Below are 25,353 nucleotides of genomic sequence, written 5' to 3'. Positions count from 1 at the left end.
GTACTATGAATCACAGATTGTTTCATTATGTGTGGGCTATTCAACTCTCTTTTGTAAACAAACACAGTCTAATACGAGACTTCTTCGAAACTCACAAATGAAAAAGTAATAAAAATTCCTTTCATTTTACGCAGTGGCAATAAGCCCTGAGCGCATGTTACACCCCGTTACAGAAAAGAAAGAATTGAAACGAGAGACTAAAGAGGTAAAATTTATTACGAACAAAATGCAGGTTCAGATTAACTTTACTTTTTGAACACGCCTAAAATGTAAAAACAATACACAATCTAACAGGGACGTCAAAATATGATGATTACTCGTCAAAAATACATGTTCTAAGCATAATTGAAATCACTCTGTAAGGATCAGCATTGGCGGCGGGTCGTCGGTCTTCCAAGTATCCCTTCTTGTCTTCGGAGACATGGCGAGGTATTCTCACAGAACAGCACCTGTTAGCCACACCTGGAACAAATTACTTATGCTAATTGCCAAGTATCAGGACGTGTCTACGCTGACAAAAGTTTGTCATCTGATGCAGCATACGTAAGTAGTAGCATGTGGCTAGGAAGTTAAAGACAAACTTCAGTGCTATTCAATGTTTTTGTAGCGAATAGACAGGAAAATTGCACCCGCTATTGGGTTTAACTTCAGTGAGGTAAAATTTATAGCCCGCTATAATGACCTGCACGCATCGGTTGAACAAGTTACCTAACGAGTACCTATTTACGCGTAGACATGTGAAAAGAAAATCCTTTTAGGAAACACAAGTTACCATGTATTTACCATGACAAAACCATCACGTAGAAACCTTTCATGACTAGCAAGAATCCATGTCAATTTACTTTAAGCTCAGTGGTGCTTTCCGTTAATTGTGATTACGGTTCGTGCTCGAATAAAACAATCTGGATCGATCAACCTCTTTGTGTGTATTCTGTATATACTATAGCTTTTTTGGGATTACTAGGAAGTACTCGAACGAGACTAGGGAAGGGTTTGGCTGCATTACAATTTATTGAGATGGTGAATATTTATTTACAAAGCAGACGAAGCACCTACTTCAGCAGAGTAATAGCAAAAGCTAAAAGCAGGTAGGTACTAAATACTCTCTTAGGCTCTACTTTACACCCTCGACCAACACGAGAACTCGGCTGGATAGAAATTCATCTTTGCCTAGTTATTAAAAGGATTTTTTGCAAATCTCAAATCCGCTCCAGGCCATTAAATGTGATTGGAGAAGTTAAATATTTCAAATCTTAATCTCTTTTCAGATAGACAAAAAGTTGAATCATCAAATTAGCAAAGATGTTAGTAGGCATCGTTTCTATTCTTTTTGCTTCACCGATAGGACGTTGCAATTTTTTTTGGATTACCGATATAGTCAAGTTCAATGCTTCAACCCTTGGTAGCGTACAGCGGCATCCAAAAAACGTTACGTGACCTTCGACCTTAATATCTCGCAACACTGCACACGCTGAATTAATTTCGGATCTCTCGTCGGTTTACGAACACCTATTTATTTACTGCATAAAATACGCATCACTTTTAATGTGTTTACTATCAGTATTTTAATAGAGGGTTTCTTTAAGGCTTGAGACCCTTGGCGAGCAGGGCGCGTAATTTAAACTTGGATAAGTAAGTAAGTATAGGTATACTTAGCATAAAATGTTCGAACACGAAAGTAAAGTTGCTATAAGCTATCAAATAAAATTTGAGTACAAAGGGTAGAGGATTATCGCTGAGATGGGAGCAAATATGAATAACTAATCTTTTCAGATTCTTAGAACTTAGAAGAGAACTTTTCAGTTGAGAAGCTATGTTAATACTCAGAGCATGGTGTCATAAACTAATCGTTTCAATTAACATTAAGTCAAGATTAGGTACGTTAAATGTTTTTAAATCTACATCTATAGACAAACACCTGAAACACCATTTGAGATAACAAAAAAATAATAATATGAATCTGTCTACAATTCACACTCTCAATTAGGAAATTGGTTTCGATCGGTTTTTTTAAGTAAAAATTTACTGTAATTTCTATTTACATTAAACGTTGTTTCAAATTCAAATATTAGGTTAAAAAGCATGAGGTTATTTAGTGGTTTGCACAAAATCCACCTTGATAGAAAAACCTAGGCTAATCATCACATAACTTCGAAAATGCTGTTGTAAACTTGCATCTATTTTAACAGGCACTAATAATGGGGTCGTTAACTTAGTCGCTTCAGATCCTTCTGTAATCATGTCAACTCTGATCTAGCGATTGAAGCAGAATGATAAATGGCATTGGCCGCGGCCGCAAGCCAACTATTTGCGGCTGGATGCTTGGCTTGTGTTAGCGCCCACCACTATTTTATACAAGCTTCACACTGCCGACAATTTGCGGTTCTTTGTTCACGAAAATCAATCGGTGAGCAACTGTAGCAGCGAAGTATTGTTAATTGTAGAACTAAATTAGCCTGATAGATTTCGCTAACTCATAATGTAATTACAAACTTCCAACTTTAATACAAATAGTCCACCATTCTGCAATTGCAACTGCACTGCACGTTAATTTTATTTCCAGTATAACCTACAAAAACTTACGTAAAGTAGCACATTTCAGGACTACCAAGATTTTTCAATTGGTGCGCACTAAAAAGACCACTGCTGTCCACAATTTGACATACAAAAAACATAAATAAACGAGTAAACTTGTTTGCTGGTGTTATTTATTTAGGATACAGTTCCGGTTTTCCGTAATCTGTTTTTTATAAGTTTCATAAAAAATATCCAAAATCCTTCTATCCTGGTGTTAAGCCTACACACCTTATATCAATTCTTCTACGGGTTATAAATATACTTCAAATATTCCGCCTACTCATTTTCTGAAGGAAAAGATAAAAGTCATGGTTCCATTAAAATAAAGTGTTTCACAACACTATTTTTATAGTGGGATTAGATTTACAACACACTCACTGTGGGTGATTTTATACGTATTTAGTTTAGATCACCACCAACAATAGTAAACAAGAAACTGTTGCTTTCATTCGATTTCTACAGAAATGTTACGAATGGCCTATAAAACTAAAGTACCAACAAACGCTACAAACCGAACGCAATTTGAAAAATTTACTTTGACTATTAACAAGAACACTCGTTACAGAGATTTAGTGTGTTTACATGCAAACAACTTTTTTAACGTTTACACTTTTAACTACAGAATTTCACACAGCATTTCAGAAAAATACTCGTATATTTTTGTTTTACTGTCTGTGTAACAATTTGTTGGAGATAAAGTACAATTTTAGGTAAGAATGATATACTTAAGTACTGTTAGTCGACTATGAAAGCAAAGTATTTTATGAGTGTAGGCACCCATAATATACTAGTAAATATTTTATCATTGTTATACCCATGATATACTAGAGTCATAGTCTGTCACAGCCTGTATTACATTTTTTGATAGGAAATTTTTTGTTAACAGTGAGTTTACGATTCCATTATTCCAGCAATAAAGAATTTTATGCGAGTCAACGAGGCGACAATATGACATAAACCGTTTTGAGGCGTGAATATGTTTAAATTTATATTTCTAATAAAATAAGATTTATGGCACGTATTAATGATGTCCATTTCCTAGGTCTTGAATGAAAAGCATATAAAGGAAAGTAGTTATGACTGGGCAAAAGGAAATTTTGTTCTATAAGAAGAATAAGTTCTATTGGCAGGCAAAGCTTTGTAGGAAATTCAGAGTGAGATGGCAGTTTCTCGATTCTAGGAATATGGTAAGAAATCATTGTCTTCATAAATCATAACTTAGGATTGCTTTTTGGTAGTTAAATAGTTGGAAACAATCCTCCCTAAGCAAAATATCTCACTTACACTAGAAGAATGAAAAACACCATCATAAGCGAGTGTTCAGTAATTTTCTGGAATATCGATATAATACACGGAATATTCATTTTATCAACTGAAACTAATGTGCAAAACTAAAATGTTTCTATTTTTATTACAAGTCCCGGGATTTCCTCACTTATATTGTACGGGACTTATATTGCAACTGGAATTTGACTCAGGCTTGAATACTTAACTCGTTGTAGTGGCACGAGGCAGGCAATAAGACGAGGCAGAGACGACTGTGTTAGCAATATGAGCCATAATATTGGTTTATTCAGTCCATGTAAAGGAAATAATAGGAAATATTATATTTCCATTTTATGAATATAGGAGAGACGTGATGCCATGCTACAAGCACAATATGGATATTAGGATGATTGATGATTAATTGTTGATATTAAGCTGTTGTCCTTTCCATTATTTGGAAAGCTTCTACATATAATAACGTTTTTTTTTTATAATAATCTAAAAATACTTTCCTCAAATGTAAATAATATATATTTTTATATCCTTAAGGATAAGGCCGTTACAATTCTTAGAAATACAAAATATTTCGGCACCACTCACATTAATGGAAAATCTATTTATTGGCATCTATTAATAGTGTTCAAATGTACGATATCGTACTCTAAGATTAAACACCCGTTCAATAAATACGTTAAAGTCTTACCGTAAGCAACGAAACATAAATCCTTTTATGAGTTGGTATAAAGTGGGGCTTATTTTCGTATAATTTCAGACTCCCTCTTTCGCTTTGCCAACTTATTATGAACACAAAACTCAACTGAAGTTTTAATCACTGGAAACACGTGGCTAATAGGGATTTCAGATATACACGATGTAAGTAATTATTTTGATATATCCGCATCCAACAGTCATTGATGTTTTTCTACTACTACAATATTACGACAATAACAGCTACTATTTTTTACTAAATAAAAATGCCACATTGTTTGAATACCAACTAACTAAAAAGGGACTAGAAAAATATCCTTTTAAATATTTTAAATGAAAGTTGGTAAGGTTTTCGTCTCAACAATTAGATCCTTCTGTTGGCAATCCGCCAAAGTTAAGGAAAGACTGTCAGTCAGTGGAGAACACGTTCCGTTTTATTATCTACTGCTTGGCTCTGTTTTATCTCGACGAGTGTAGATTATGTGGCCTGGACGTTTAGAAATTGTAAATACCCAAATTTCAAATAAAAAGTGGGTAACTTTTCAATTTTTCAGTGTGTTAGGAAAGAAAATAAATAATAATTAGGTACTTTTAAACCTGGTTTAAATTCTTGTGGCATACGTATATTATTTCTGATATCACTATTTATATTTCATGTAGGTACCTAGTACCTACTTGAACATATCACGTCTGCTGAACAAGTACAAAATTAATAAGTAATGCCATGCAATAAATACGTAAGATATTGTTTCAAAGGAAAATATTTTATGTCATAAATAATTATTACGTATTTTACAGCAGGCTTTGCCAATAAAATGTAACATTCATCTTTAAAATGTATGGCAGTAAAAAATATCACGCTGAAAATCCGTATTCGGTGTTGTATTCACTTACGAAATTGGCCTGAGGCAATAAATCAAAGAGATACAAAGGATTTTACACATAAAGCATAACACGTGCAACATTTTAGGAACATCGCGATTGTGGTGCAACGGACCGTTGGAGAATCGGATCAATCATTGTAATGTCTGTTATTTCAGCTTTGTATCCATGCTCAATGTCTGTTGTCTGTACCTACTTCACATATTTCAGAACGTGATTTTGTTGCTAAAATACGAAATAATTTCCAAATATTTTGTAGAAATTATCTGAAGCAGAGTACGTATTAAATGAAGAGTTCTGAATCACTTTAAATAATTTGATAAGTTTCAGAAACTTTGCTCGGTAGGCATGACCCGTAACCACCGCACGGCAGAGGAACAAATCCTTTACCAATTTTGCGAATGAAACTGCAAAAGTAACTTGGTTAATATGGTTAAATCAGGTTGATTCACTGAACTGAGTCAGTACAATTATCAACAGTAACAGAACAGTAGGTATAATTATCGTAACGATGGTTGAAATCTGAAAAAGTGCAAACTTAGAAACATAATTCTTTATAACACGCTTATATTAGCTTCACTTGTAACTTACTACGTACCTATGTAAGAAAATCTTTTAATCTTAATTTGACCGACTTCCAAGTCTTCAATTCGGATGACATTTTGCAACTGCTCTGAGTGCTGTTGACAATACGTGACTAGCTAAGAAACGTCAATATGGCGGCCTCCCCAAGATGGTGGATTGGCTATTTGAAAATCAAAATCAAACGCGTGTTTTCTAGTTTTTAAACTATTATTTTTACTTTACGATACTTACGTTAGTATAGTCTAAAAAAATATGCAAAATAATTAGGAACCTAATTATGTAAACTGAATAGTTACCTGCAGTAAAGTCTCTGATATGCGGCAGGCCATTCTTGCCGGTGAGTCGGCGAACATTGTCGGCTCCATTGTTAGCATCATACTCGTTAATGTGAGCCCCGTGTCGCCGAGCCAACTTGTCAATAGCGCGTTCAATTACACTGCAAAATGATGCTGTATTTAATACAAGCTTCTGCCAGCGGTTTCACCCGCATCCCGTGGGAACCCCTACACGAGCCCGGATAAATAGTAGCCTTCCTCGATAAATGTGATATCTCACACGGACGGAATTTTTCAAATCGGTCCAGCTATTTTTCAAATCGGAGACCGGTTTATGTAATAGGGTATTACATGCATTTTTGAAATATATCTCAAATAAATTCTTTAGTCTTGATATATCTCTAAAAAATTAAAAATATTTTTTTTTCTCACGTTATGTACGAATATAAATTAATTGTTTTATCATAATTTCAAATTTCGCGCGTATTTCGCGAAAACGCGGCACACAACGGACGCCATGATTGTTTTTTGGTCATGACGTCATTACGCTACTACAGCTGTCAGTAATACATATTTGGATAGGGTCATTTCGCCTGTTGGCGACCATTTAGTGCAGTTGGCAAGTTTGACGGCGATAATAAAAATGCTCCAGCACTCATTTCCATGTCAAATTTGTGTAATGTATTCCTTATATACTCTATTTTAAGATTAACTTTCAGTTGTATAAGAAATATCTTACGTTTTCTATTTAAATCGATAAACCTCAGAATTAGGCGTTTTACCCAGTTTGCGTCCACAAAATCCAATTCGCGTCCACCAATGGTCCAGTTCGCGTCCAGCGGCTTTGAAAAGGAATATAGGGGTGAAATTGTTAAGAATTAATAAAGAAAGATTGTATTTGAACAATTTCTTTATTTAACAATACACTTAATTATTAAAAATCAACATTATCATCATTTAAAATTCACTTTACAAAATAAAAATAATTCTTCTCAACATTGGTTTAAGTAACTTAAAATTAGGCAATTAATTTTGAAACTTGAAGAATAAACAGTAATCCATTCTGTTAATTTTACTCTAAATCACAGGGAATGCTTAAGATCCGCCTTGATTATACTAAGTTTTTGGCCATATTATTTTTTTTTTATTAGCCTATGCTGTCCCACTGCTGGGCAAAGGCCTCCCCCATAGCCTTCCATTTTTCTCTGTCCATCGCTATTTGTGGCCAGTCCGAGAGGAAGCTGTCCAAGTCTTCTCTCCAGCGTTTTCTTAGTCTCCCTCTCGGTCACCTTCCATCCTCAGGGATCCAGTGTGTGGTGATGTTGGCCCACTTGTCCGGGTGCATTCGACTTCAACTTTGCAGACTTATTGCCCAAATCTACTATGCCCGGATCTTGGACCGGATAATGGTGTTGCGTAGGTATCCGGTCACTAAGCCGTACGCTGAGCAGGCTACGCTCCATGCTCCTTTGGCATACTTTTAGCCTGGACTTTTGAGATTCTGTCAAAGACCAAGTCTGAGCGCCGTAGGTTAGGATGGGCAGAATACACATGACTAGTTTCCGCTTCAGACATAAAGGGAGTTCTCCCTTCATGGACCAGTAGCTCTTCCAGGCGTTTTCGATCCGTAGATCGATTTCCTTTCATATTAAATTAACAAAACAATTTAATAATTTTGTGTAAACATACAACTAAAAGAATTGTTGAGTCAATAAATTATCAGACAAGGTAGCATATTCTTTGCATATTTTTTATCGATTTATTCTTCTCTCGAATAACATTTAACGCTTTATTTAAATCTTCTTCTGTGTATGTTGTCTTTTCCTTCTTTTTTCCTGTATCGGAAGAACTTATCTTAAATGAAATTACTTATATCAGTTGATAATTTAATTATAACCACGTATATATCGTATGTTTTAATTATTTTTTATAAGCAAGTATTTAACGAAAACAGTGGACGCAATTTGGTTTATTATTATAGAGGATAGTTTTAGTTCGCGTCCATTGTGGACGCACAGTGGAAGTTTCGTAAAATTCGATGTAGTAATTCGCGTCCACCTTATTTTACTCGTTAAATATAAAAAAACATTACCAAATTCATAATAAACATTATACTTTTATTCATCATTCAACTGTAGAAATAGCTATCTATCCTAAAATTCACATAAAACAATATAAAACTTACCATCAAACACGCCGCTGCACACTAATTTTTATCTAAAATTCTGCGTGTTTTCGCTTTCTTGTTGAAGAGCCTAGACTAATTATTTTTTCTAAAAGGATTGGTTGGACGCACAGAACGTTTGTCTATCTGTGCGTGCCTCTTATACATTAACGTATTAGCGGTAATGACTTTTCGTTTGATTAGTGTGTTAATTGACTTGTTTTCGAGGATTTTTAAAAGGAGATCGGCAAAATGGACGCGAACTGGGCTATGGACGCGAACAGGCGAAATGACCCTATGTATTGAAAATTTTAACTGACACTACCGTAATGACGTCATTAGCATGGCGGCGACATTTCGTAGTGTTCAAAGACAGATAAAAAAACCTAAAAACTTTAAACTGCAATAAAAAATATATTTATGTACCTTACGAAGTGAAACTAACATTTCCCGATTGCTTTTCCTCTAAACAATCATTGTAATTCACTTTTAATTTTTTTCTCATCTAGACTAAAATACCCTATTAGCGCGTTCAAACAAGCAAAGAAACTCTTCAGCTTTATAATATTAGTATAGATTATAACAGAAAAAATTAAACATGCAAAACAAGACGCAAGCACAAAATGAGCAAATACTGAATGATGTTCAAAAACACTGTGTGGTCAAATTAAAAGGTTTGTAAACACAACTTTTATTACGAGCTTACACCGTGAAAAGACTCCTTCGAGTTAATTACTCAAACCGTACTTCTCCGCAAGCGTCCCTCTGCAGTATTCGATTCATTTGTTTGTTTGGGATCCAAGTGAAACTGAAAATTCTTAAAATCTCTAACTCGGCTAGAAACTCTGAGCTCTTGATTGTTTTTTAATCTAAAGGTTGTTTTTATCACCTTTCCATGCAAGGATTTGAATCAAAAGTCTTGTTTCTTTGTGTTGTTACATTTATTTTTCTTTCTAAGGAAAAATGACTGAACCCTTAACGTGCTGCATTTTGATCTAGTGAGCCGTCTGAGTTATCATAATAAAGGAAAAAAACATAAAATCTAAAAAAATTACCTGTCTTAATGCAACAAAATAATGGTACAATCTAGCCGACCAGAATATAAAGTAGAGAAAGATTTAACTGCTTAGTGATAACATAGTAATAAATTACAAATGATAACGATCAACCAATTTAAGAACTGTGGGAATCCACCGAAGGAAAGTTGATCGTCATCAGCTAGAAAGAAATATCCGCCACCAATCTGCTTTTAAAATCTCAAATGATTTCATTATTGGGGATTGCTATCCTTACACTGTCTGTTTAAAATAGATCCTTTTAACTTAAGTTTGTTAATAAACCAAACAATATGCGAGTACCTATCCATGAAAAAAACTCGCTTCTTTATAAATACCAACTTTATAAAAAGTTTTCTTTGAAGTGGATTTCATAATGAAACCCTCATCGATATTTAGGTCGTTTTATCATCTCTTTGATTAAGGCCTACAATATCTATTTTGTAATTAAGACAATTCAATGTAGGTAATAGATTTCACGGCAAAGTTTGCACGTGGCGTCTGGTTTCTCTTCGAACAATTTTAGTTGTAGAACAGTTTTGGCCGTTATATTGTTTCTTTCAATTTGACACCAGTAAGAACGTACATATAATATGCTTAAATACTTACAGTATACCATCATCTTCTCTCATGTCTTTCGAAGAGAAGTAGACAAAGGCGCCATTGCCTGGCCAATCAGGGATGGGCTGCGGTTCGAAGGTAGCCACGGAACCATATTCCTCTGCTAATCGCTCCAACAAGTAGCGGGCCATCCACAGATCATCGGCTGACTTGATTCCCGGACTCGGCCCCACCTATAAAACATCCATTACTAATATTCATATACCAAAATAATTATTAAATCTGTAAGTAAGTATACATATTTTTTAAACCAGAAAATATAATATCAATCAAAATATCAATATCATCTGAAAATTTTCTTTGAAGATAAAATATTTGTTCACTACAGTTTCTTTGTGCTATATGGTAACTTTAAATTGTGTCTAACTATGATCATTACGTTTTGCAAGTAGGCTAAGATGCCAACCATTCTAGCTTCCTCCTCAATTTGATTTCAAATTCGTCCTAATTTCAGGTTATCGCATTGCATAATGAAAATGGAGATTGGAACATCTTCTACATTCAAATTATACAAGTTCTAAAAATGAATGGAGCATTTACGTAATAAACGATGTTATTTAAACGATTTCGTCGTAAAAGCACCTAATAGTCAGTGAAGCGATAACTAGCAGCGTAAGTAAATGGACCGAGCCGGGTGAATGCCAAGCACAAACCCGTTTTGATGTACGCAGCACAGTTATGGCTGTTCTGGGAGATTGTTAAGCGAAATATGTACACCCCTTTTTGTTCGCAAAGAGAAAGGTCATAGGTAAGATCTATTTACGCAAAACACTAAAATAGGCCAAAGTAAAAGTCTCTTTTAACACTTTTCGTTACGCAAATTTTGTTTTCAAATAAGTTAATCTCACTTTGTCACGCAACTGCTACAGAAATCCTAATGTTATTTTAATCGGATTCGCTAGGAAAACAAGTAATTGACCTCAAAAATGGTCCGCCATAATTATCATTGTTTCGTGTAGTTTGGCATTTTACGACGTCAAATTAGGTGGTTTATGGAAACTATTATTTTTATATAAGCTGTTTATAAAAATGGTAAATAAGATCTAATTAGTAAGTTTGTCCTTGGGTCATAGATGAGAATCCCAACAAATAAAATCGAGATCGACTGAACCAATATTTCCCGCAAAGTAGGGACTTCTCTAGATTCGTTATTCGATGAAACCCTGCCGGTTCATTAGACGTTTACCTGGAAATTCCACTGGGATGGCGTCGTCCCCGGATTTATACCATTGATTTGTATGCCTGCATAAAGGCAGCATCTAAAACATTGTACAAAGGTTTAAATTCATCTTCAGATACATTTTGTTTTTGTTTGGTTTGGATCAGAAAACGAATCTATTGACATAATTTTTATGACACCATAAATTAACATAGTACAATTCGGTAACAATCTTAATAAAATGGAGTCATCTAAGTCCTTTGAAATAAGGGTGAAATGATACCTATAAAAAGCCTCCATGAGATCTCTCGCAACGATTTTGTTCGCTCCCGTGGCGCAGTAGTAGGGGCCGGGCGGGGCGGGAAAACCGCCGGGCGGCCAGCCGAGAGGCCGACCATCTGTCGTCATGAGAAAGAACTCCTGGTTGAAACCAAACCATGGCTCCTCAACTTCACCCTTCTCACACAGTATTAAGCAGGCCTTGCGGTAGTTCGTGTCTGTGAAGTAATTTTAAACTTTATTATCTAAGCAGTTGAGTTTTAGATAGAGTGCCAAATTAGGTAAATGCTATTTTATTTTTTGTGTTAAAAAGGATGTTACTTGTAGGGTGACGGTAGATAGAAGACTATGGAAGGAGGAAACGTACTCCGCCGACACCAAATAAAATTGGGGCAAGAGCGAGATAATGTTGGGAGGATGATGATGATAATGATGACGTTTAAAGTGTTTTTGTTTGAGAATCTAATTTATTTGATTATAGCACTATGGAGTATTAAAAATGCAATCAAACACTCAAACCATCGCCACAGGGGTCCGGCTGGTTGAAACACTTTTCTTGTTTGTAGCCCATTTCCACCCACTCGGACCTTTGACGAGCTATTTTTAACAACTTTTGCGAAAAAAGCACGTGTACTGTATTTTTAGACGTCCTAAACATATAACATTTTACAAGAATAGAATTTATTTTTGAAGAGACTTCGAAAGAAGTTTTACAAAATAATTTCAATAGCAATCTTTATTCGTAGATATCTATCTCGAAAATCGAATGAAACTTTCTTCAATATCAATAGGTATCCATTTTTATTCAAAAATATATTTTAGTATGAGGATACAACACGTTTGTTTTAAAGTAGAACATGCTTCGTAAAGTTCGTTAAGGAATCTTTGACTTAGTTACGACCAGCTAACAAGTGCGATAGATGTAGCAAGTTAGCGCTCGCTACTCTCCTGCATTGGTTCACCGGTCACGAGTCGAGCTGCCAATGAAAAATTTCATTAGCTCTAGATTCAGTTTACCGGTAAACATATCCTCGATTTCAACTGTCTTATTAGTATTGATTTAAAACATACCCTCACATAGTTTGTTATAAATAACTGCATCTGTTAAGTCTTCTTTACAAAATGTATCGTTATTTTTCTTAAAATATCTCTCGTTTTCTCAATTTTGTTTAATAAGTCGTCTATGAGAAAATATTCTTCAGTTTTTAAACCTCACTAACGATGCCTAGAGTTTAAAAATAAATTCTAAATTAATTATTTTTCTAAAATGAGTCATAGGATAAAGTTTCATTTTGTTGTCATCGATTTATTCCATGAATTTGTTTTCGTTTAACAAGATTTGTCGTCTATTTTCCTCTCATTACAATTCATTAAGCTCGTCTTTCATTGTGGATGGAGGCTGTTAAAGAAATTAGCAACCGCGCATTTCACGGCAGATTGCCACTTGATGATTTCATTTGGCTGCAAATGGCAGGATTGTAAAAACAGCGTTCCGTTACATTATTACGCTTGGTTCAACCAAACAGCCAGTGAAGTTGAATCTGCTACTAAATAATACTTATACCAAAACCAAATGGGTCGAGTACACGAAATATACAACTTGCTGAATTTGCGAAATTCTCATCATACATTTTGCTAATGCCAAAGTGGGAGTGCATTTCCTCTCAAATGCGGACTAATTATAATTTACTAGCACTAGTCAGCACTTGAATGCTAATATTCTAAATACCTACTACATACACAGCTATTTTATGCAGCATGCCAACAAATTAAATTCAGCAACAGCATCAAAATGCATTGAATTTTTAGTCCGGATTTTGGTAGAAAATATATATAGGTCAGTCTCTACCCATTTCCACAAATACTGTTAGTCGTTACGGAACTACAAATCTATCGATGGACATAAAATCACGTGAACCGAGATGGCGGATCGCGATCCAGTTATCAAAAGTGGATTTCACGATACACGGGTAGCTCGTACTGCTAGAGTTCCAGAGAACGGAAAAGCCACATATCAGAAACACTATTTAATGCGAAAATGACTTTTTAATACGTGGCCTTACTTACTATATCAGAACTCCCGCTGATTCCCACAAAGAATTCTTCAGAAAATAAATACATTTTACACTTAAGATCGCTGCTCATTTTCACTTAGTACCTAAGTATACTTATGTGAAGAAGAAATGCAGCAATTCTATAAAAAATAACGATCAAACGTAAGAAGGTTTTACCCAAATGTTTGAATCCGTTTAAGGTTGTATTAAGGCGCGCCTTTAAGGAGATGGGTATTTTGCAAGACGGGAAATCTCGCCACCGCTGCCGGCGTTTTTCAAAGAACAATCATCTGAAACTTTCTCTCTACTATGACTTTACGATTATTAACCGCATATATCACATGTATTTTGATTGAGGTAATTTAAAATGGTCGTAATACTATTTACTTAGTTAATAATTCAAAACCAAATAACTGTTAAATACTAAGTGTTACATTAATTTCTGCGATTCGCGAACGTGATATTAAACGCTGAATAGTTAAAGTGAAAAATTAATCTCATTTCCCGGTATAAAACAAGTTAATGAGTGACATTAATTTTAAATTATAAATCGAGCGGAATATTCGTACAAATTAGTTCAATGTTGGATACACTTGTGAATAAATGGTTCACAGTCAAAATTACTTGAATAACTAACTTGTTGGTTGGTAGTTAGACGAATACGTATCAGCCAGCACCATAATATGGCTTCCGCGTCTGAAAGGGTCGTGGTAAATCACTTGTGGAAATATATACGTGTCCGAATTGTCGTCTTTAGCTTGTGCCGTGTTGCTGCCATCAAAGTACCAGATTGGCAGATCTGTAACAAAACAATAAAACTGGGTAATTAACGTGATTTAAACATTGCCAGACTTTGAACACCTAATTGTGGTTTGTTACCCAAATAGATCTATTCCCGTTCTTCACAGTCTCACTCATTTTATGACTCTTGGGAGTAAAAACTTAGCTTTCATGAAAAAGTTATCTGAACTTTATGAGTTCGCCTTTATCTCTAGATGAAATCAGCGTGGAAAATTTTTATACACTTTTTATGCACGGAATACGGCGACCAAAGCAACTTAGTAAAAGGTTTTATGAGTTGAGAATTTCATCTGTCTTTGTATCTGAATAATCATGGCATAAAATAAATTAGGATGCTCATTTCATTTGCGCCATGTATGTATGATGCGTTAACCGTCGCTTCTAATAATATCGTTGCGATTTATCTGCACAAACCGACAAATTCATTTTGCTTGAGACTTTTTCTCTTCATGTGCCGGCAGATATTATGAACATTACACAAATATTACGCGTATCTCATGCCCCCAAGCATCACGTAGATAATGCCTCCTTTACGCGCTTATGTTATTCAAAATGTTTCTCATATTATTGTATTAATAATATTGTGTACAAACATTGATAAGGTCGTGGAAACATTAACATATTCTAAACAAAATGTATTTTTGTAATACTTTTGAAATTTTTGCAATCCGTAAAAAGTTTTTGATAACCGAAAGTGATCAGAATACGTCAACCAGCCAACATCATATTTTTTTTTATCTTTTGTAAAACAGCTCTGGTGGTCAGAAGTCTGAGTTTAACAATGGAGATCAATTCTTTCGGATAGGCACCTACTTACTTCAAAAAATGCGAATAGGTATATGACGAAAACATTCGGTAGTAAAAGATGTTCAAATATGGGATTACAACCCAAAACCTAATACATTTCACTCACGATCGATGTTCACGATTACGACTTCTAAATACAAAATCGCTTAGAATTTCTCATGGGACAGACCTATCTGACTTCGTTACTTTTTGTTCAATAAATCGTTTTGGAGATACCTTTAACTGTTTTCGGAACAAAATCGAAGGTCCTGTCCTTAGAACGGAGATTAATGCCTGATCCATCGATCCATACGTAGCTGGATAGCACTGCTTCGCAGGGGATCTCAAGATCCTCGTATTTACGCATAGCAGCCTTGTTCAGAATCACAGGAGTCGCATTCATCTTGATTCCTGAAATTAATCATTTTTGTTTTTACAATCAATTTTATTTATGAGCATGTTCAAATAAATCTTGATTATAGCACAATGCTCCAATTTGGTGGAGGTCGTAAAAGTGATTGCGATGAATTGGAATTTTTAATTATTATTGACTCCGTGTTCAATCGGCTTTCCCTTTATTATATTGAATTCACATAACGTGCAGATTAAGGGTTTTCATATTACCTCTTATATTTGGTAAACGACCCGTGCCAAAATTTTATAGCTAAACATACTTTTTACCTAATAGGGTATCGATGGTCACATTTTTGGTAAACCTTATCGATAATTATAGCTATTCAAGTACGCCTTTTTAGTCGCTAATGCCGTGCGTCCTGCTGATTAGTTAATACAATACAAAAAATCTAAGTGGTATGAAGTGTTACATGTATGTATACCGAAAAGAAGAGAGATTCGTTGTAGTAGCAAATTCTATGATAATAGAATGGTCTGAATTTAAAATAAAAGCCGCCAATCTGCGGAGTGCTGCCGGTGCTTCGTTTAATTCCTAACAGGTCTTGTTATACAAAATTAGCACTACGACTGATTTAAAAGCAACCTTAATATTATGTTACAAAGGTTCATTATTGAGGTCACAGTGGCTGTACCGATGCAGCCGCGAAGCTTTTTGTGGTTAATCGACATCAGAAAGCTTTTTTGGTAAGCCTAAAGATCATTATAATCATATTATTGATATTTATGTTGAAATGCTTGTGCACAGGTTGCTGGTCTATTTATATGAGAACATTTCCAAAATCAGCCTTGGACGCCATTATTATATTAATATATTTTTTAATATTACTCCTTCCACTCTTCGTAGTAAGAAGATAAATGATTAGCGCCTGGGCAGGATATGAAATGGTTAACGATGAGTTGCATTTTCTGGACAAACTATTATTGTGAGCATGTGGACCATTTTATATTCTAAAATATAACATTACTTATTTTATCGTCAATTTTAGATAATGATAAACAACATAATTTCTTTACGCAATATCTGAAAACTTAGGTTTATAACTTTGCATCATTAAAGCGAACATAATTACATAACATACCGTTTGTACCGTTGTTGCCAATGTAAAATTTTATTATTCGCACACGATTTAAAATAAACACACCTTTTGAAATGTATAAACACAATATTTACACTACAATTTGCATAATATTTTAATATTCACAAAATAATTTCTAAATTAAATCATAATTTCATAATTTGTACATGAAGACATTTTGATGCCTTCAAACCCTGTTTGTTCGAAATTCAAATTGAATAACTCATAGTTAAAAAAAAATCTTTATTCCAGCCAGAATCAAAATATGTTTTAGAAACTATGATTCTGATATTTATAGCAAGGACTTTATTTAGTAGCAGATATAAAAATATTAATGCATATAAATTTTGTTAGCACCTAACGAATTCACACTAAATGATCTAGCTTTTGTACGAAGTTTTCGGTCAAGGGTGTTCAAGAGCATAAGCATTATTTGCCAGTGTTCAGACTTCTTTCTATATTTTTTAGACCTTGACTTGCTAACTTGCTATGAGGTCCTACAGTTTGAAGAGGTTTATTGGTTTCTTATTTTTATTAAACCGTCTGTCTGGGTGTGTCACGTAGCGTGCATGTCACAATTTATTTATTGATTTTGCAAAAAATTCTAGTGATTATTTATTATTATTGGTATGTATTTTCAGATCAAATTATGAAACTAGCAAAACTGCATGAAATATTATTCGTTCTCAGTTTTGTTAGTGTACAAATTTTTGTGAAACCCGTTCAAAGTAATCTCTCGTATGAAAATAAAAATGTCATCAAAATCAAACAAGATCCTACTAGGTACCAAGCGGCAGCAGCGTATCGGAACAAGAAGAATGCATTTGTTACCAGATACTCGAATATGACTACTCTACGAACAAATAAAAATGTAAAAGCATTCATAACATCACGGCTTACTTCAATGGGTGCTGGCAAAAATAACAGCAAAGTCATAAATAAGATTGGTATTAATAATGATAAGAAGATACCGCAAGCGAATCAATTAAAAAAATGGCAAGTAGGGCGAGTGAGCCGAAAACAGTATGAAATCATAAACATGCTATGGAGAAAAACTAAAATATTTGTTGATATGGAACACACTACTCCCAATGATCACTTCAGAAAAAGTAACGAAACTGAGAGAATTATCGATAAAATGTCTGGTTTTCGTCGACCGTTTGATCGTCTCCCATCACGTCCGAGTTTGCCATCAACAACTCCAAGTTACATCGAATTTTATTACTTAGACGAAACTGATGAACGCAAAGAATTTACGGTTCGCAATAATAAACAAGTCTCAAAACAAAAGGGAGATCGCCAACTAAGAAATCTTGGCAATCGTAAATTTGTTCTCTCTGATTCGCCTATGTTTTCTTTTCGCATTGATAATACAAACTTAAAACGGTCCCCGATACCTACTCGCTTTATGCAACCTACCAATAGGGGAATGAAGCGAAGAAAAACCAGAACCCACGACTCGTCACTCACAATGTTTAATTCTCTCAATTCGTTAACGCCTTCGTATAAGTATCCACGTCAGCCTGCACAGCAAAAAAAAATTATGTCAGCGACAAGAACTTCACGAAACACATGGCTAACATTAAATATCACTCTCAATGTGACAACTCAAAGTTCTATAATTTTTGATAACCAAACTTGTCCAGATACTACAAAAACTTTTAATATCTTAAGTAATAGAACTAATTCTGTAAATGTAACAACTGATTCGACTAACGACACTGTATCAGAATCTACCACTGCTTACGACAAAATTAAATTCTTCGAAATGTATGATAAACACACTCCTATACCATACTACGATGAAAACGGAAGATTAATCGATTCTGACAATGTTGACATACTTATAAAGGGTAACGAATTACAAAACAGTGAAGATAAAGTACTTTTAGAGCACGTTGATCAAGCTATTGGAAATGAGCACAGTAACCACAAAGCAAAACATTCTAAAAAACACATAATCGATACTTATAAGAAGGGCCCAATAGATCGAAGTAACGATAATTCGATCATTGTTTCATTGAAGCCAGCATTATTAAATTTTTCGAAGATTATTTTCAATGTTACTAAGGAACCGACCAAGGAATTATTACAGTCTGATTCAAAAGCTCCTAATTTTCTTGAATACAAAAAAAGCAAAGAAGTACCATGGTCTCAATACCCTTTTGCTGCTGCCTACGTTTATGAACCTTCTCAGGTAAAATATAAAAATGGTTTACATAATTGAGTACTCAAATTAGAAAATTTTATCCACAAATATAGAATATTCTTCAAGTTGCTTGGCTTGGAATTAATAACAGAAACCATTGAATTGTAAATAAACAATTTGAAAAGTTTTGGTACAAGGTTTTGGTAGCGACAGACTGGAATAAGTTTTATCTCTAAAAAATGCCAAGAATAGACATAAATTCATCTTCAAGTAGTAGTATTTTATTCTATTACTTACTTAGGCTAAACAGGCCATTACTAGAACCTCTTGCTTCGAAGATGAAAATGCTCAATAACAGAAAAGTAACATAGCTACTTATTTTTATATTTACATTAGGTACACTGTGATGCGGCTGGTATTAGTCCACATTGGCTAGTGACTTCTGGATCATGCCTATCAAGGCATCACAAGAATCCTGGTGGGGAAGGTCGCTCGGCCTTCGTGACGTACTGCGGAGATTCCTGGTGGAACCCTGAACGTGTGGCTTACGTCAAGTATAGTCTTGTACATCCACGCTACCACCCAAGAGACAAGACACGAAGACATCTTTACAATATCGGTATTTTTTTTACTTTATTGGCACACTAACGATATTACATATTATAATATTACAGACGAAAAATATAATAATATACACAGTTGTAATAAAATTCTAGCTTGCTTATATTTAGGCCGCATGCCAGTTTATAGTTCGTCCTAAATAAGATATCATAATTGACTATCTAGCGACTGACAATAAACGAATAAACTTTTGAATGGAAAAAGTACTAGATTTTTTATCAGTACCAACAATAGGTGTTCATCGATCGTTAACGCCATCTAATTGTTTATTTTACTTTGGATCTCCATTGTAAAAGTTAATTTATTTCTAGGACTTATTCAAGTAGTGACTTCGATGGCGTCTGCTTGCAATTCTTGGTCGTCGATCTCGTTGATGTCTCATCAGTTTGTTGCTGATGGTCAAGGCGCTGTTGCTAATGCCATTGGATGGGGTTTGGATCGGTAATTTAGCATTTTTTTACGAACCGGTGTTAGCACAAAAATTCAATAAAATTATTCATGCTTCTATGTTATACAATGTTGTTACAGATTCGACACAAAATATTCATCAAATGATTTACCTAAATCACTTCTTATGTCTTACGAAAATCAAGTCTTCTCAGATTCCTGCCCTGGAAATATTGGGTATAGGTAAGTTTTAATTAAATGAATTTACGTCGTCCCACGTTCATCATGTATGACATTTAAAATCACACCTTTGTTATGAACAGATTACCATGTCAGTTTAATTAATATTTGAAATTAATTAATGTTTTCAGTAAAGCGAAGCGACTCGACGAAGAGGGCGGCATCAAAAACGTGTACTGTTTAGCTCTGCCACCGTATTCAGGTGAAGAAACCGACCCGGTTCACGGCGGCCTGATGCTGGTAGGGGGGAAATTAGTCGCCTTATATTTACAGGTGATTTATAATGTCTTTATGTATTTATCTTCAAACAGATTACAGTATCGTATGTTTTATTAGTCTTAAGGTAGAATTCCGTGGATAGCGGCTACGACAGCCGCGCGCGGCTTACGACAGTCGTCGGCCGCGCGCGACAATAGTCAACCTATGAAAATGTATGGCACCGCTGCCGAGGCTCGCGACAGTCGCGCGCGGCCGACGAATTTCGTGAGCCGCGCGCGGCCGTATGCATCTCAACATGGTCTAGCGCTTAATAACATCTATAGAATTTTAGTAAAACCAAAATTGAATTGTTTTTTATTTAGTCGGCAAAACTTCCTTTTTTTTTCATTACAATACAAATGCTTTTGAATCAGTATTTGGTAGTATCCTTCATCATTTCTACTTTTTAAAGATAGGGTAGATTGGTAATCTATTTTCATAATACAGCCACAGCAATACGTCATCCTCTTCTTCTTCAAGGATATCAATTAGCACTTCGACTAGAGGGAACGGACGAACAAAATCTACTAATTTCAACACAATGCCGCGCGCGGCTTACGAAATTCGTCGGCCGCGCGCGACTGTCGCGAGCCTCGGCAGCGGTGCCATACATTTTCATAGGTTGACTATTGTCGCGCGCGGCCGACGACTGTCGTAAGCCGCGCGCGGCTGCGTCAGCCGCGACCCACGGAATTCCAGCTTTATCAATTATGTAATTTAATTAATCGGAGGACTCAAATAAGTAACGAAATATTGTTTTTATTAAAACGCGGAAAAATTTGCATGTCTATTGAGTTATTATATTTTTTCTGTCCCGTGGAATATAATCCCAAACATTTTAAACTTTTATTTTGTTTGGACCCACTGGAACTTGTGTCCGGTTCTCCAATAGAATTTGCATTTAAATTGCTCGTAACCAGCAGCATTAATTGAGTGAATTTCTCACTGCGTTTGTTAAGGGAAAACCTTAACACGGGCGCCATGGCTAAAACATTTAATACATTTGAATTTTAAATTCAAATGCGGTGACCTTTCCCTTTTACTTAGACTTGTATAAACATAAGCCTCCAAAAACATAGCACGTGAATTTTAAGCGCATGTCAGAAATAACTGCATTAAAAACATCTCCAGCATTACAATACATAAAGCGAAACCATTCCGGTTCCTCTGTGTCTTAGCGGTTATCAGAAGTCTGGCTTGCGGGGGATCTCATTTCCTGATATCATGTCAACCTCGGAGAGAATATTCAAAGCGAGAGCCCACGCGTTTGTCACTCGCTTTACAATCTCACACTGATTGCACTCCATAATTTAACGAACCCTTTCCTGCTTTTGGAATTACACCTAAACCGAGATAAAACAACTACAATTTGAAATGTAAAACACAAGAATTAAAACTATAGTCTTCAATTCGTAGATTTCTCTCAAAGCCCTCGTTTATTGTTTAATAAATTATTTCAAGCATGTAAAACAATTTGGACATACCGTAGCGTAAAATTGGGGGAAAGAATCAGTAAATTCTGAAAGAGCGTCTAAGAAATAATATCATAAGACAGCAATTATTTTGATTCGAAAGAGACACTGAGTATTTAATTAATCCACTTATAATTTGAACGCAAAAGAAAGCCTCCTCAATTTCGAATATAAAATATTAATCACGTTTCTTACTAATGAGCTGACATTTGAGAGAACCTTCAATTTATTATGAGGTTCGTTTACGAACGTGATAAAATATTTAAACGAATGCTGGATAAGCTCTAACCGCAGATTTTATACAAATTAATTAAAACAAAATTCCTAGAAATTTTCGAGTTCTGTAGCATTAATTAGAAATAAATAGCTGTTTTGCAAATTCTGCGCTATCAATACGTTGCTTAAAACTGACATCATTAGTGTTTCTCTCTTTAGCGTTTATTTTATTACCAGCCATTTTCCGAGGTACTCACTTCCCGTGGAAATAGTTTTACGCTCTGAAAACTACCGGTTTTCACGTCTTCGTGTAAAAACATAAAGCACAGGCAGCGTTAATCTCGTCACAAATTCGTTTCTTCTAAAGCGTTTAGGCTATTTATCCCTAGTAGTGAAATATTTTTAAAGATTCTGTAATATTTTTCTATCCTATCAATTTATGCGAATACGGAGTATGACACTATTGTATCGCTAGTTCCATTCCTTTTAATCTTCTCTTCCCTTTTCATCCCATTGCGTTTGTGTGATTGTAGTCACAGGTGCATTATTGAAAATGGTTACCTAATATGAACGAAATTGTGTACCAGTTACGAATAAGTACTCATAGATAGTTCGAAAATAAAAATAAGGTACAACAAAAAATCTGAACAAATTGTACTGGTATGTAGATGAAGAGTTTTCTTTATTGGAATATTTCCCTGTATCTAGGCACATATTGAGCGTAATGTCGATTGAAAGTGTTGACGATTGAATACCTTACTCAATACGTATGACAGTGACTGGTATCGACAAACTATGACAAAGGTTACGCATGTTTTTACTTATTTCGAATCTAGGCCCTAAAAGATAGATCAAGATTTTTCTCAGGCAGGATATTGGCACTACGTATCATTTTACTTTCATTTTCGGGGTATTTCATCTTACTCAGTTTGCTTATATCTTTTTTGTCCTCCGCACAGACAATTGTCGTTCAATACGATTATACAACAAAGAGAAGCAATATTTTTTGTATATTTTCTGTCAGGATAAATTATTTCAAACACAATATTTTCATGCCTTTTGTACTGTCAATCAGAGACACCAGTCTACTATGACTTATTTTATAACAAAAGCCTTGTTTCTTTGGAGGTTGCAATAACACAGCTTTTTGCTTGCCTTTTTACATTTAATTTAGAAATTTCCTTTCTGATAGTAGAAGTAATATCCCTTAAATGTTTGAATAAGTTATTGAATCTGTAAAACGGTTATAAATTGCCTGTTTATAGTTAGAAAAAAAAAACAATACAAAAGGCGACAATCGGTCTACAAAGCCAACTACTAAAGCTAGCTATTCCGACAACCGGCCAGCCGTAGCCAAGTTTTGTTAGCTAATCACTGCCATGACCTCATTGGGTATTGGGATAGACAATACCTAACTAACTATCCAATAAATAAATTATTCAGATCGAATAAGATAAGTTCAATGCACTAAATAAAATTAGTATACCCAAAATTATTTTTTCCCTTCTTTCTAGGAAACATACTTCCAGTGACTAAATCGGACTTTCATAGAAATCCCAACAACCTGTGTAAAGTCCATTTCACAATTTTGGCAATTTCCTCATCTATTTTCCATTGTTGGGCTTGGGATAAAAATGACTACAAATGCTTAACAAATTTCAGGAGGAACGTCGTCCGTGGGGTGATCAATGTGCCCAATATACAGGAACGTGGCGATTGGTCCCTTGGGTACTCGACGTAGCTCGGGAAAATGACGAGACAGACGCCTTCACTCTTGAAATCTAATTCCGATAGACTTTTTTATATTTTTACTTTATTTTTTATAATTAGATTTTATTTTTTTGTATTTTTTCTTGTTACCTTTTGTTTACTTCTTTGTATTTTGTTTACATTTTTTGTATCTTTTTAACGTTTTATTATTTTTAACTTTATTGTTTTAGTATTTTTTATTATGTTTTGGTATTTTTTTATGCTCTTGCATTATATTGTCTTTAATTTTATTGAATTACTTTTTATTTCTTGTATAATATGTATGCGGTTCGACCGCGATGTGAATATCTTTCATACGAATGTGTGTGTATCTTTCATACGAAATCTATTTAGATACCACGATTACGACAATTTAGTGCAATTTGACCAAAACTATTTTATATAGAAAATGTTCACATACCTGATGAAAACGCCTTCCGGTTAATTATCGAATCTAATTCACATTTTTCCTTTACGTTCACGTCCGTAAAGACCGGAAAATAACCAGCACCACCCTAGATAACCATCATTAGCTGGTAACCTTCGCCCGCATTAGCAGCCAACACTAGTGTGTGGAAAACGATGAGGTAGCACGCTAAATAAGGTATTTCCTTGATGAAAATGTCTAAATAAGTTATAACCTCCACCGTGTACTAATAATCATGGCCATCATCGAATAATACTCGTACTTTATGATTTGGTAACAAACAAATGACAGTTTTAAAACTTTTTATAGGTATTCAAGAAGTTTCACCTGCATCCCGCGGGAACTACTTCCCGAAAATTATTCCTTTTTTTCTCGAAAAACCATCCTTGGACTTCAAATCTATCTTCTTCTCTAATATATAATATCTTCAAATTTATCCAAGCATTGTTTTGTTCTATCTTTATATTTATTTCAGTAGGTATACTGACAGTCACAGGCATCTTCAATAAATAAATAGGTCAAATAAAACAAAATGTTACTTTTCACGGACATATGTAACTTTTCAAGGAAGTTATTTCCACCAAAGCTGAACACAATCAGAGTTTGAAACCCGTTCAACTGTGTCTAGCAACTACTATAGACGCTCTATTGGCCATTGCTATTATGCCGGAATAAAATACCAATACAGTTCTGCGAATTTATAAATCTGTAGCGTTGTATTTCTGATTTCTCGTGAAAATATCTTAAAACCTAAATGTTTTTTGCTTTGACTCACTATTTAAGTAATATCGAGATTTAGGTAGAATTTTTTCGAGCGTAAACGGTGAAAACAAAATAAAACAACACTATACAAAACTTAGAGAGACTTTATTTATCAATAACACTATATTTAGACTTACGTAAATTATAGAAAACAAAAAACAATGTTTAAGTACTTAGTAATGGAAAGTGCTCACACAATGTGATGTTGAATTTCAGTAAAATTCTAACAAAATCTAACATTTTATTTTGTATTTACATTTTATTTCGAAAGGATAACAATAAATAACTTCTTCAACAAACTTCTTTAAGAAGTTACTAGAATATAAATGGTGCCGTAAAATGCAAAATTGTTCGCGAATTGTTTACAAGG

The 25,353-nt window shown here is 34.6% G+C and overlaps 2 protein-coding genes across 3 annotated transcripts; one reads left to right on the top strand and one right to left on the bottom strand.

Moving 5' to 3' along the window:
• Positions 1-198: 198 nt before the first annotated feature.
• LOC110384193 (glutamine synthetase 2 cytoplasmic) lies at positions 199-16,893 on the bottom strand. 2 transcript variants are annotated; one of them, XM_021345342.3, is made up of 8 exons: positions 16,706-16,893; positions 15,450-15,623; positions 14,263-14,424; positions 11,576-11,789; positions 11,320-11,392; positions 10,122-10,306; positions 6,315-6,454; positions 199-462 (listed from the first exon to the last, which is right to left on the bottom strand). In XM_021345342.3, the coding sequence occupies exons 2-8, from the start codon at positions 15,613-15,615 to the stop codon at positions 314-316; spliced, it is 1,089 nt and encodes a 362-aa protein (XP_021201017.2). In that variant the 5' UTR covers positions 15,616-15,623; positions 16,706-16,893; the 3' UTR covers positions 199-313. The 2 variants fall into 2 exon arrangements, with proteins under 2 accessions (XP_021201017.2, XP_049702929.2); XM_049846972.2 differs by having other exon boundaries at positions 16,769-16,893.
• A 355-nt stretch (positions 16,894-17,248) lies between these two features.
• Positions 17,249-24,030, top strand: LOC110384122 (uncharacterized). Its single transcript, XM_021345228.3, has 6 exons — positions 17,249-18,899; positions 19,248-19,470; positions 19,784-19,913; positions 20,001-20,102; positions 20,231-20,372; positions 23,708-24,030. The coding sequence occupies exons 1-6, from the start codon at positions 17,352-17,354 to the stop codon at positions 23,828-23,830; spliced, it is 2,268 nt and encodes a 755-aa protein (XP_021200903.3). The 5' UTR covers positions 17,249-17,351; the 3' UTR covers positions 23,831-24,030.
• The last annotated feature ends 1,323 nt before the right edge of the window (positions 24,031-25,353 follow it).

Source organism: Helicoverpa armigera, chromosome 4 (assembly GCF_030705265.1).
Source record: "Helicoverpa armigera isolate CAAS_96S chromosome 4, ASM3070526v1, whole genome shotgun sequence".
NCBI classification, from domain to species: Eukaryota; Metazoa; Arthropoda; class Insecta; order Lepidoptera; family Noctuidae; genus Helicoverpa; species Helicoverpa armigera.
The sequence above is the reverse complement of the archived record's forward strand: the minus strand, read 5'-3'. Positions and strand labels throughout refer to the sequence as shown.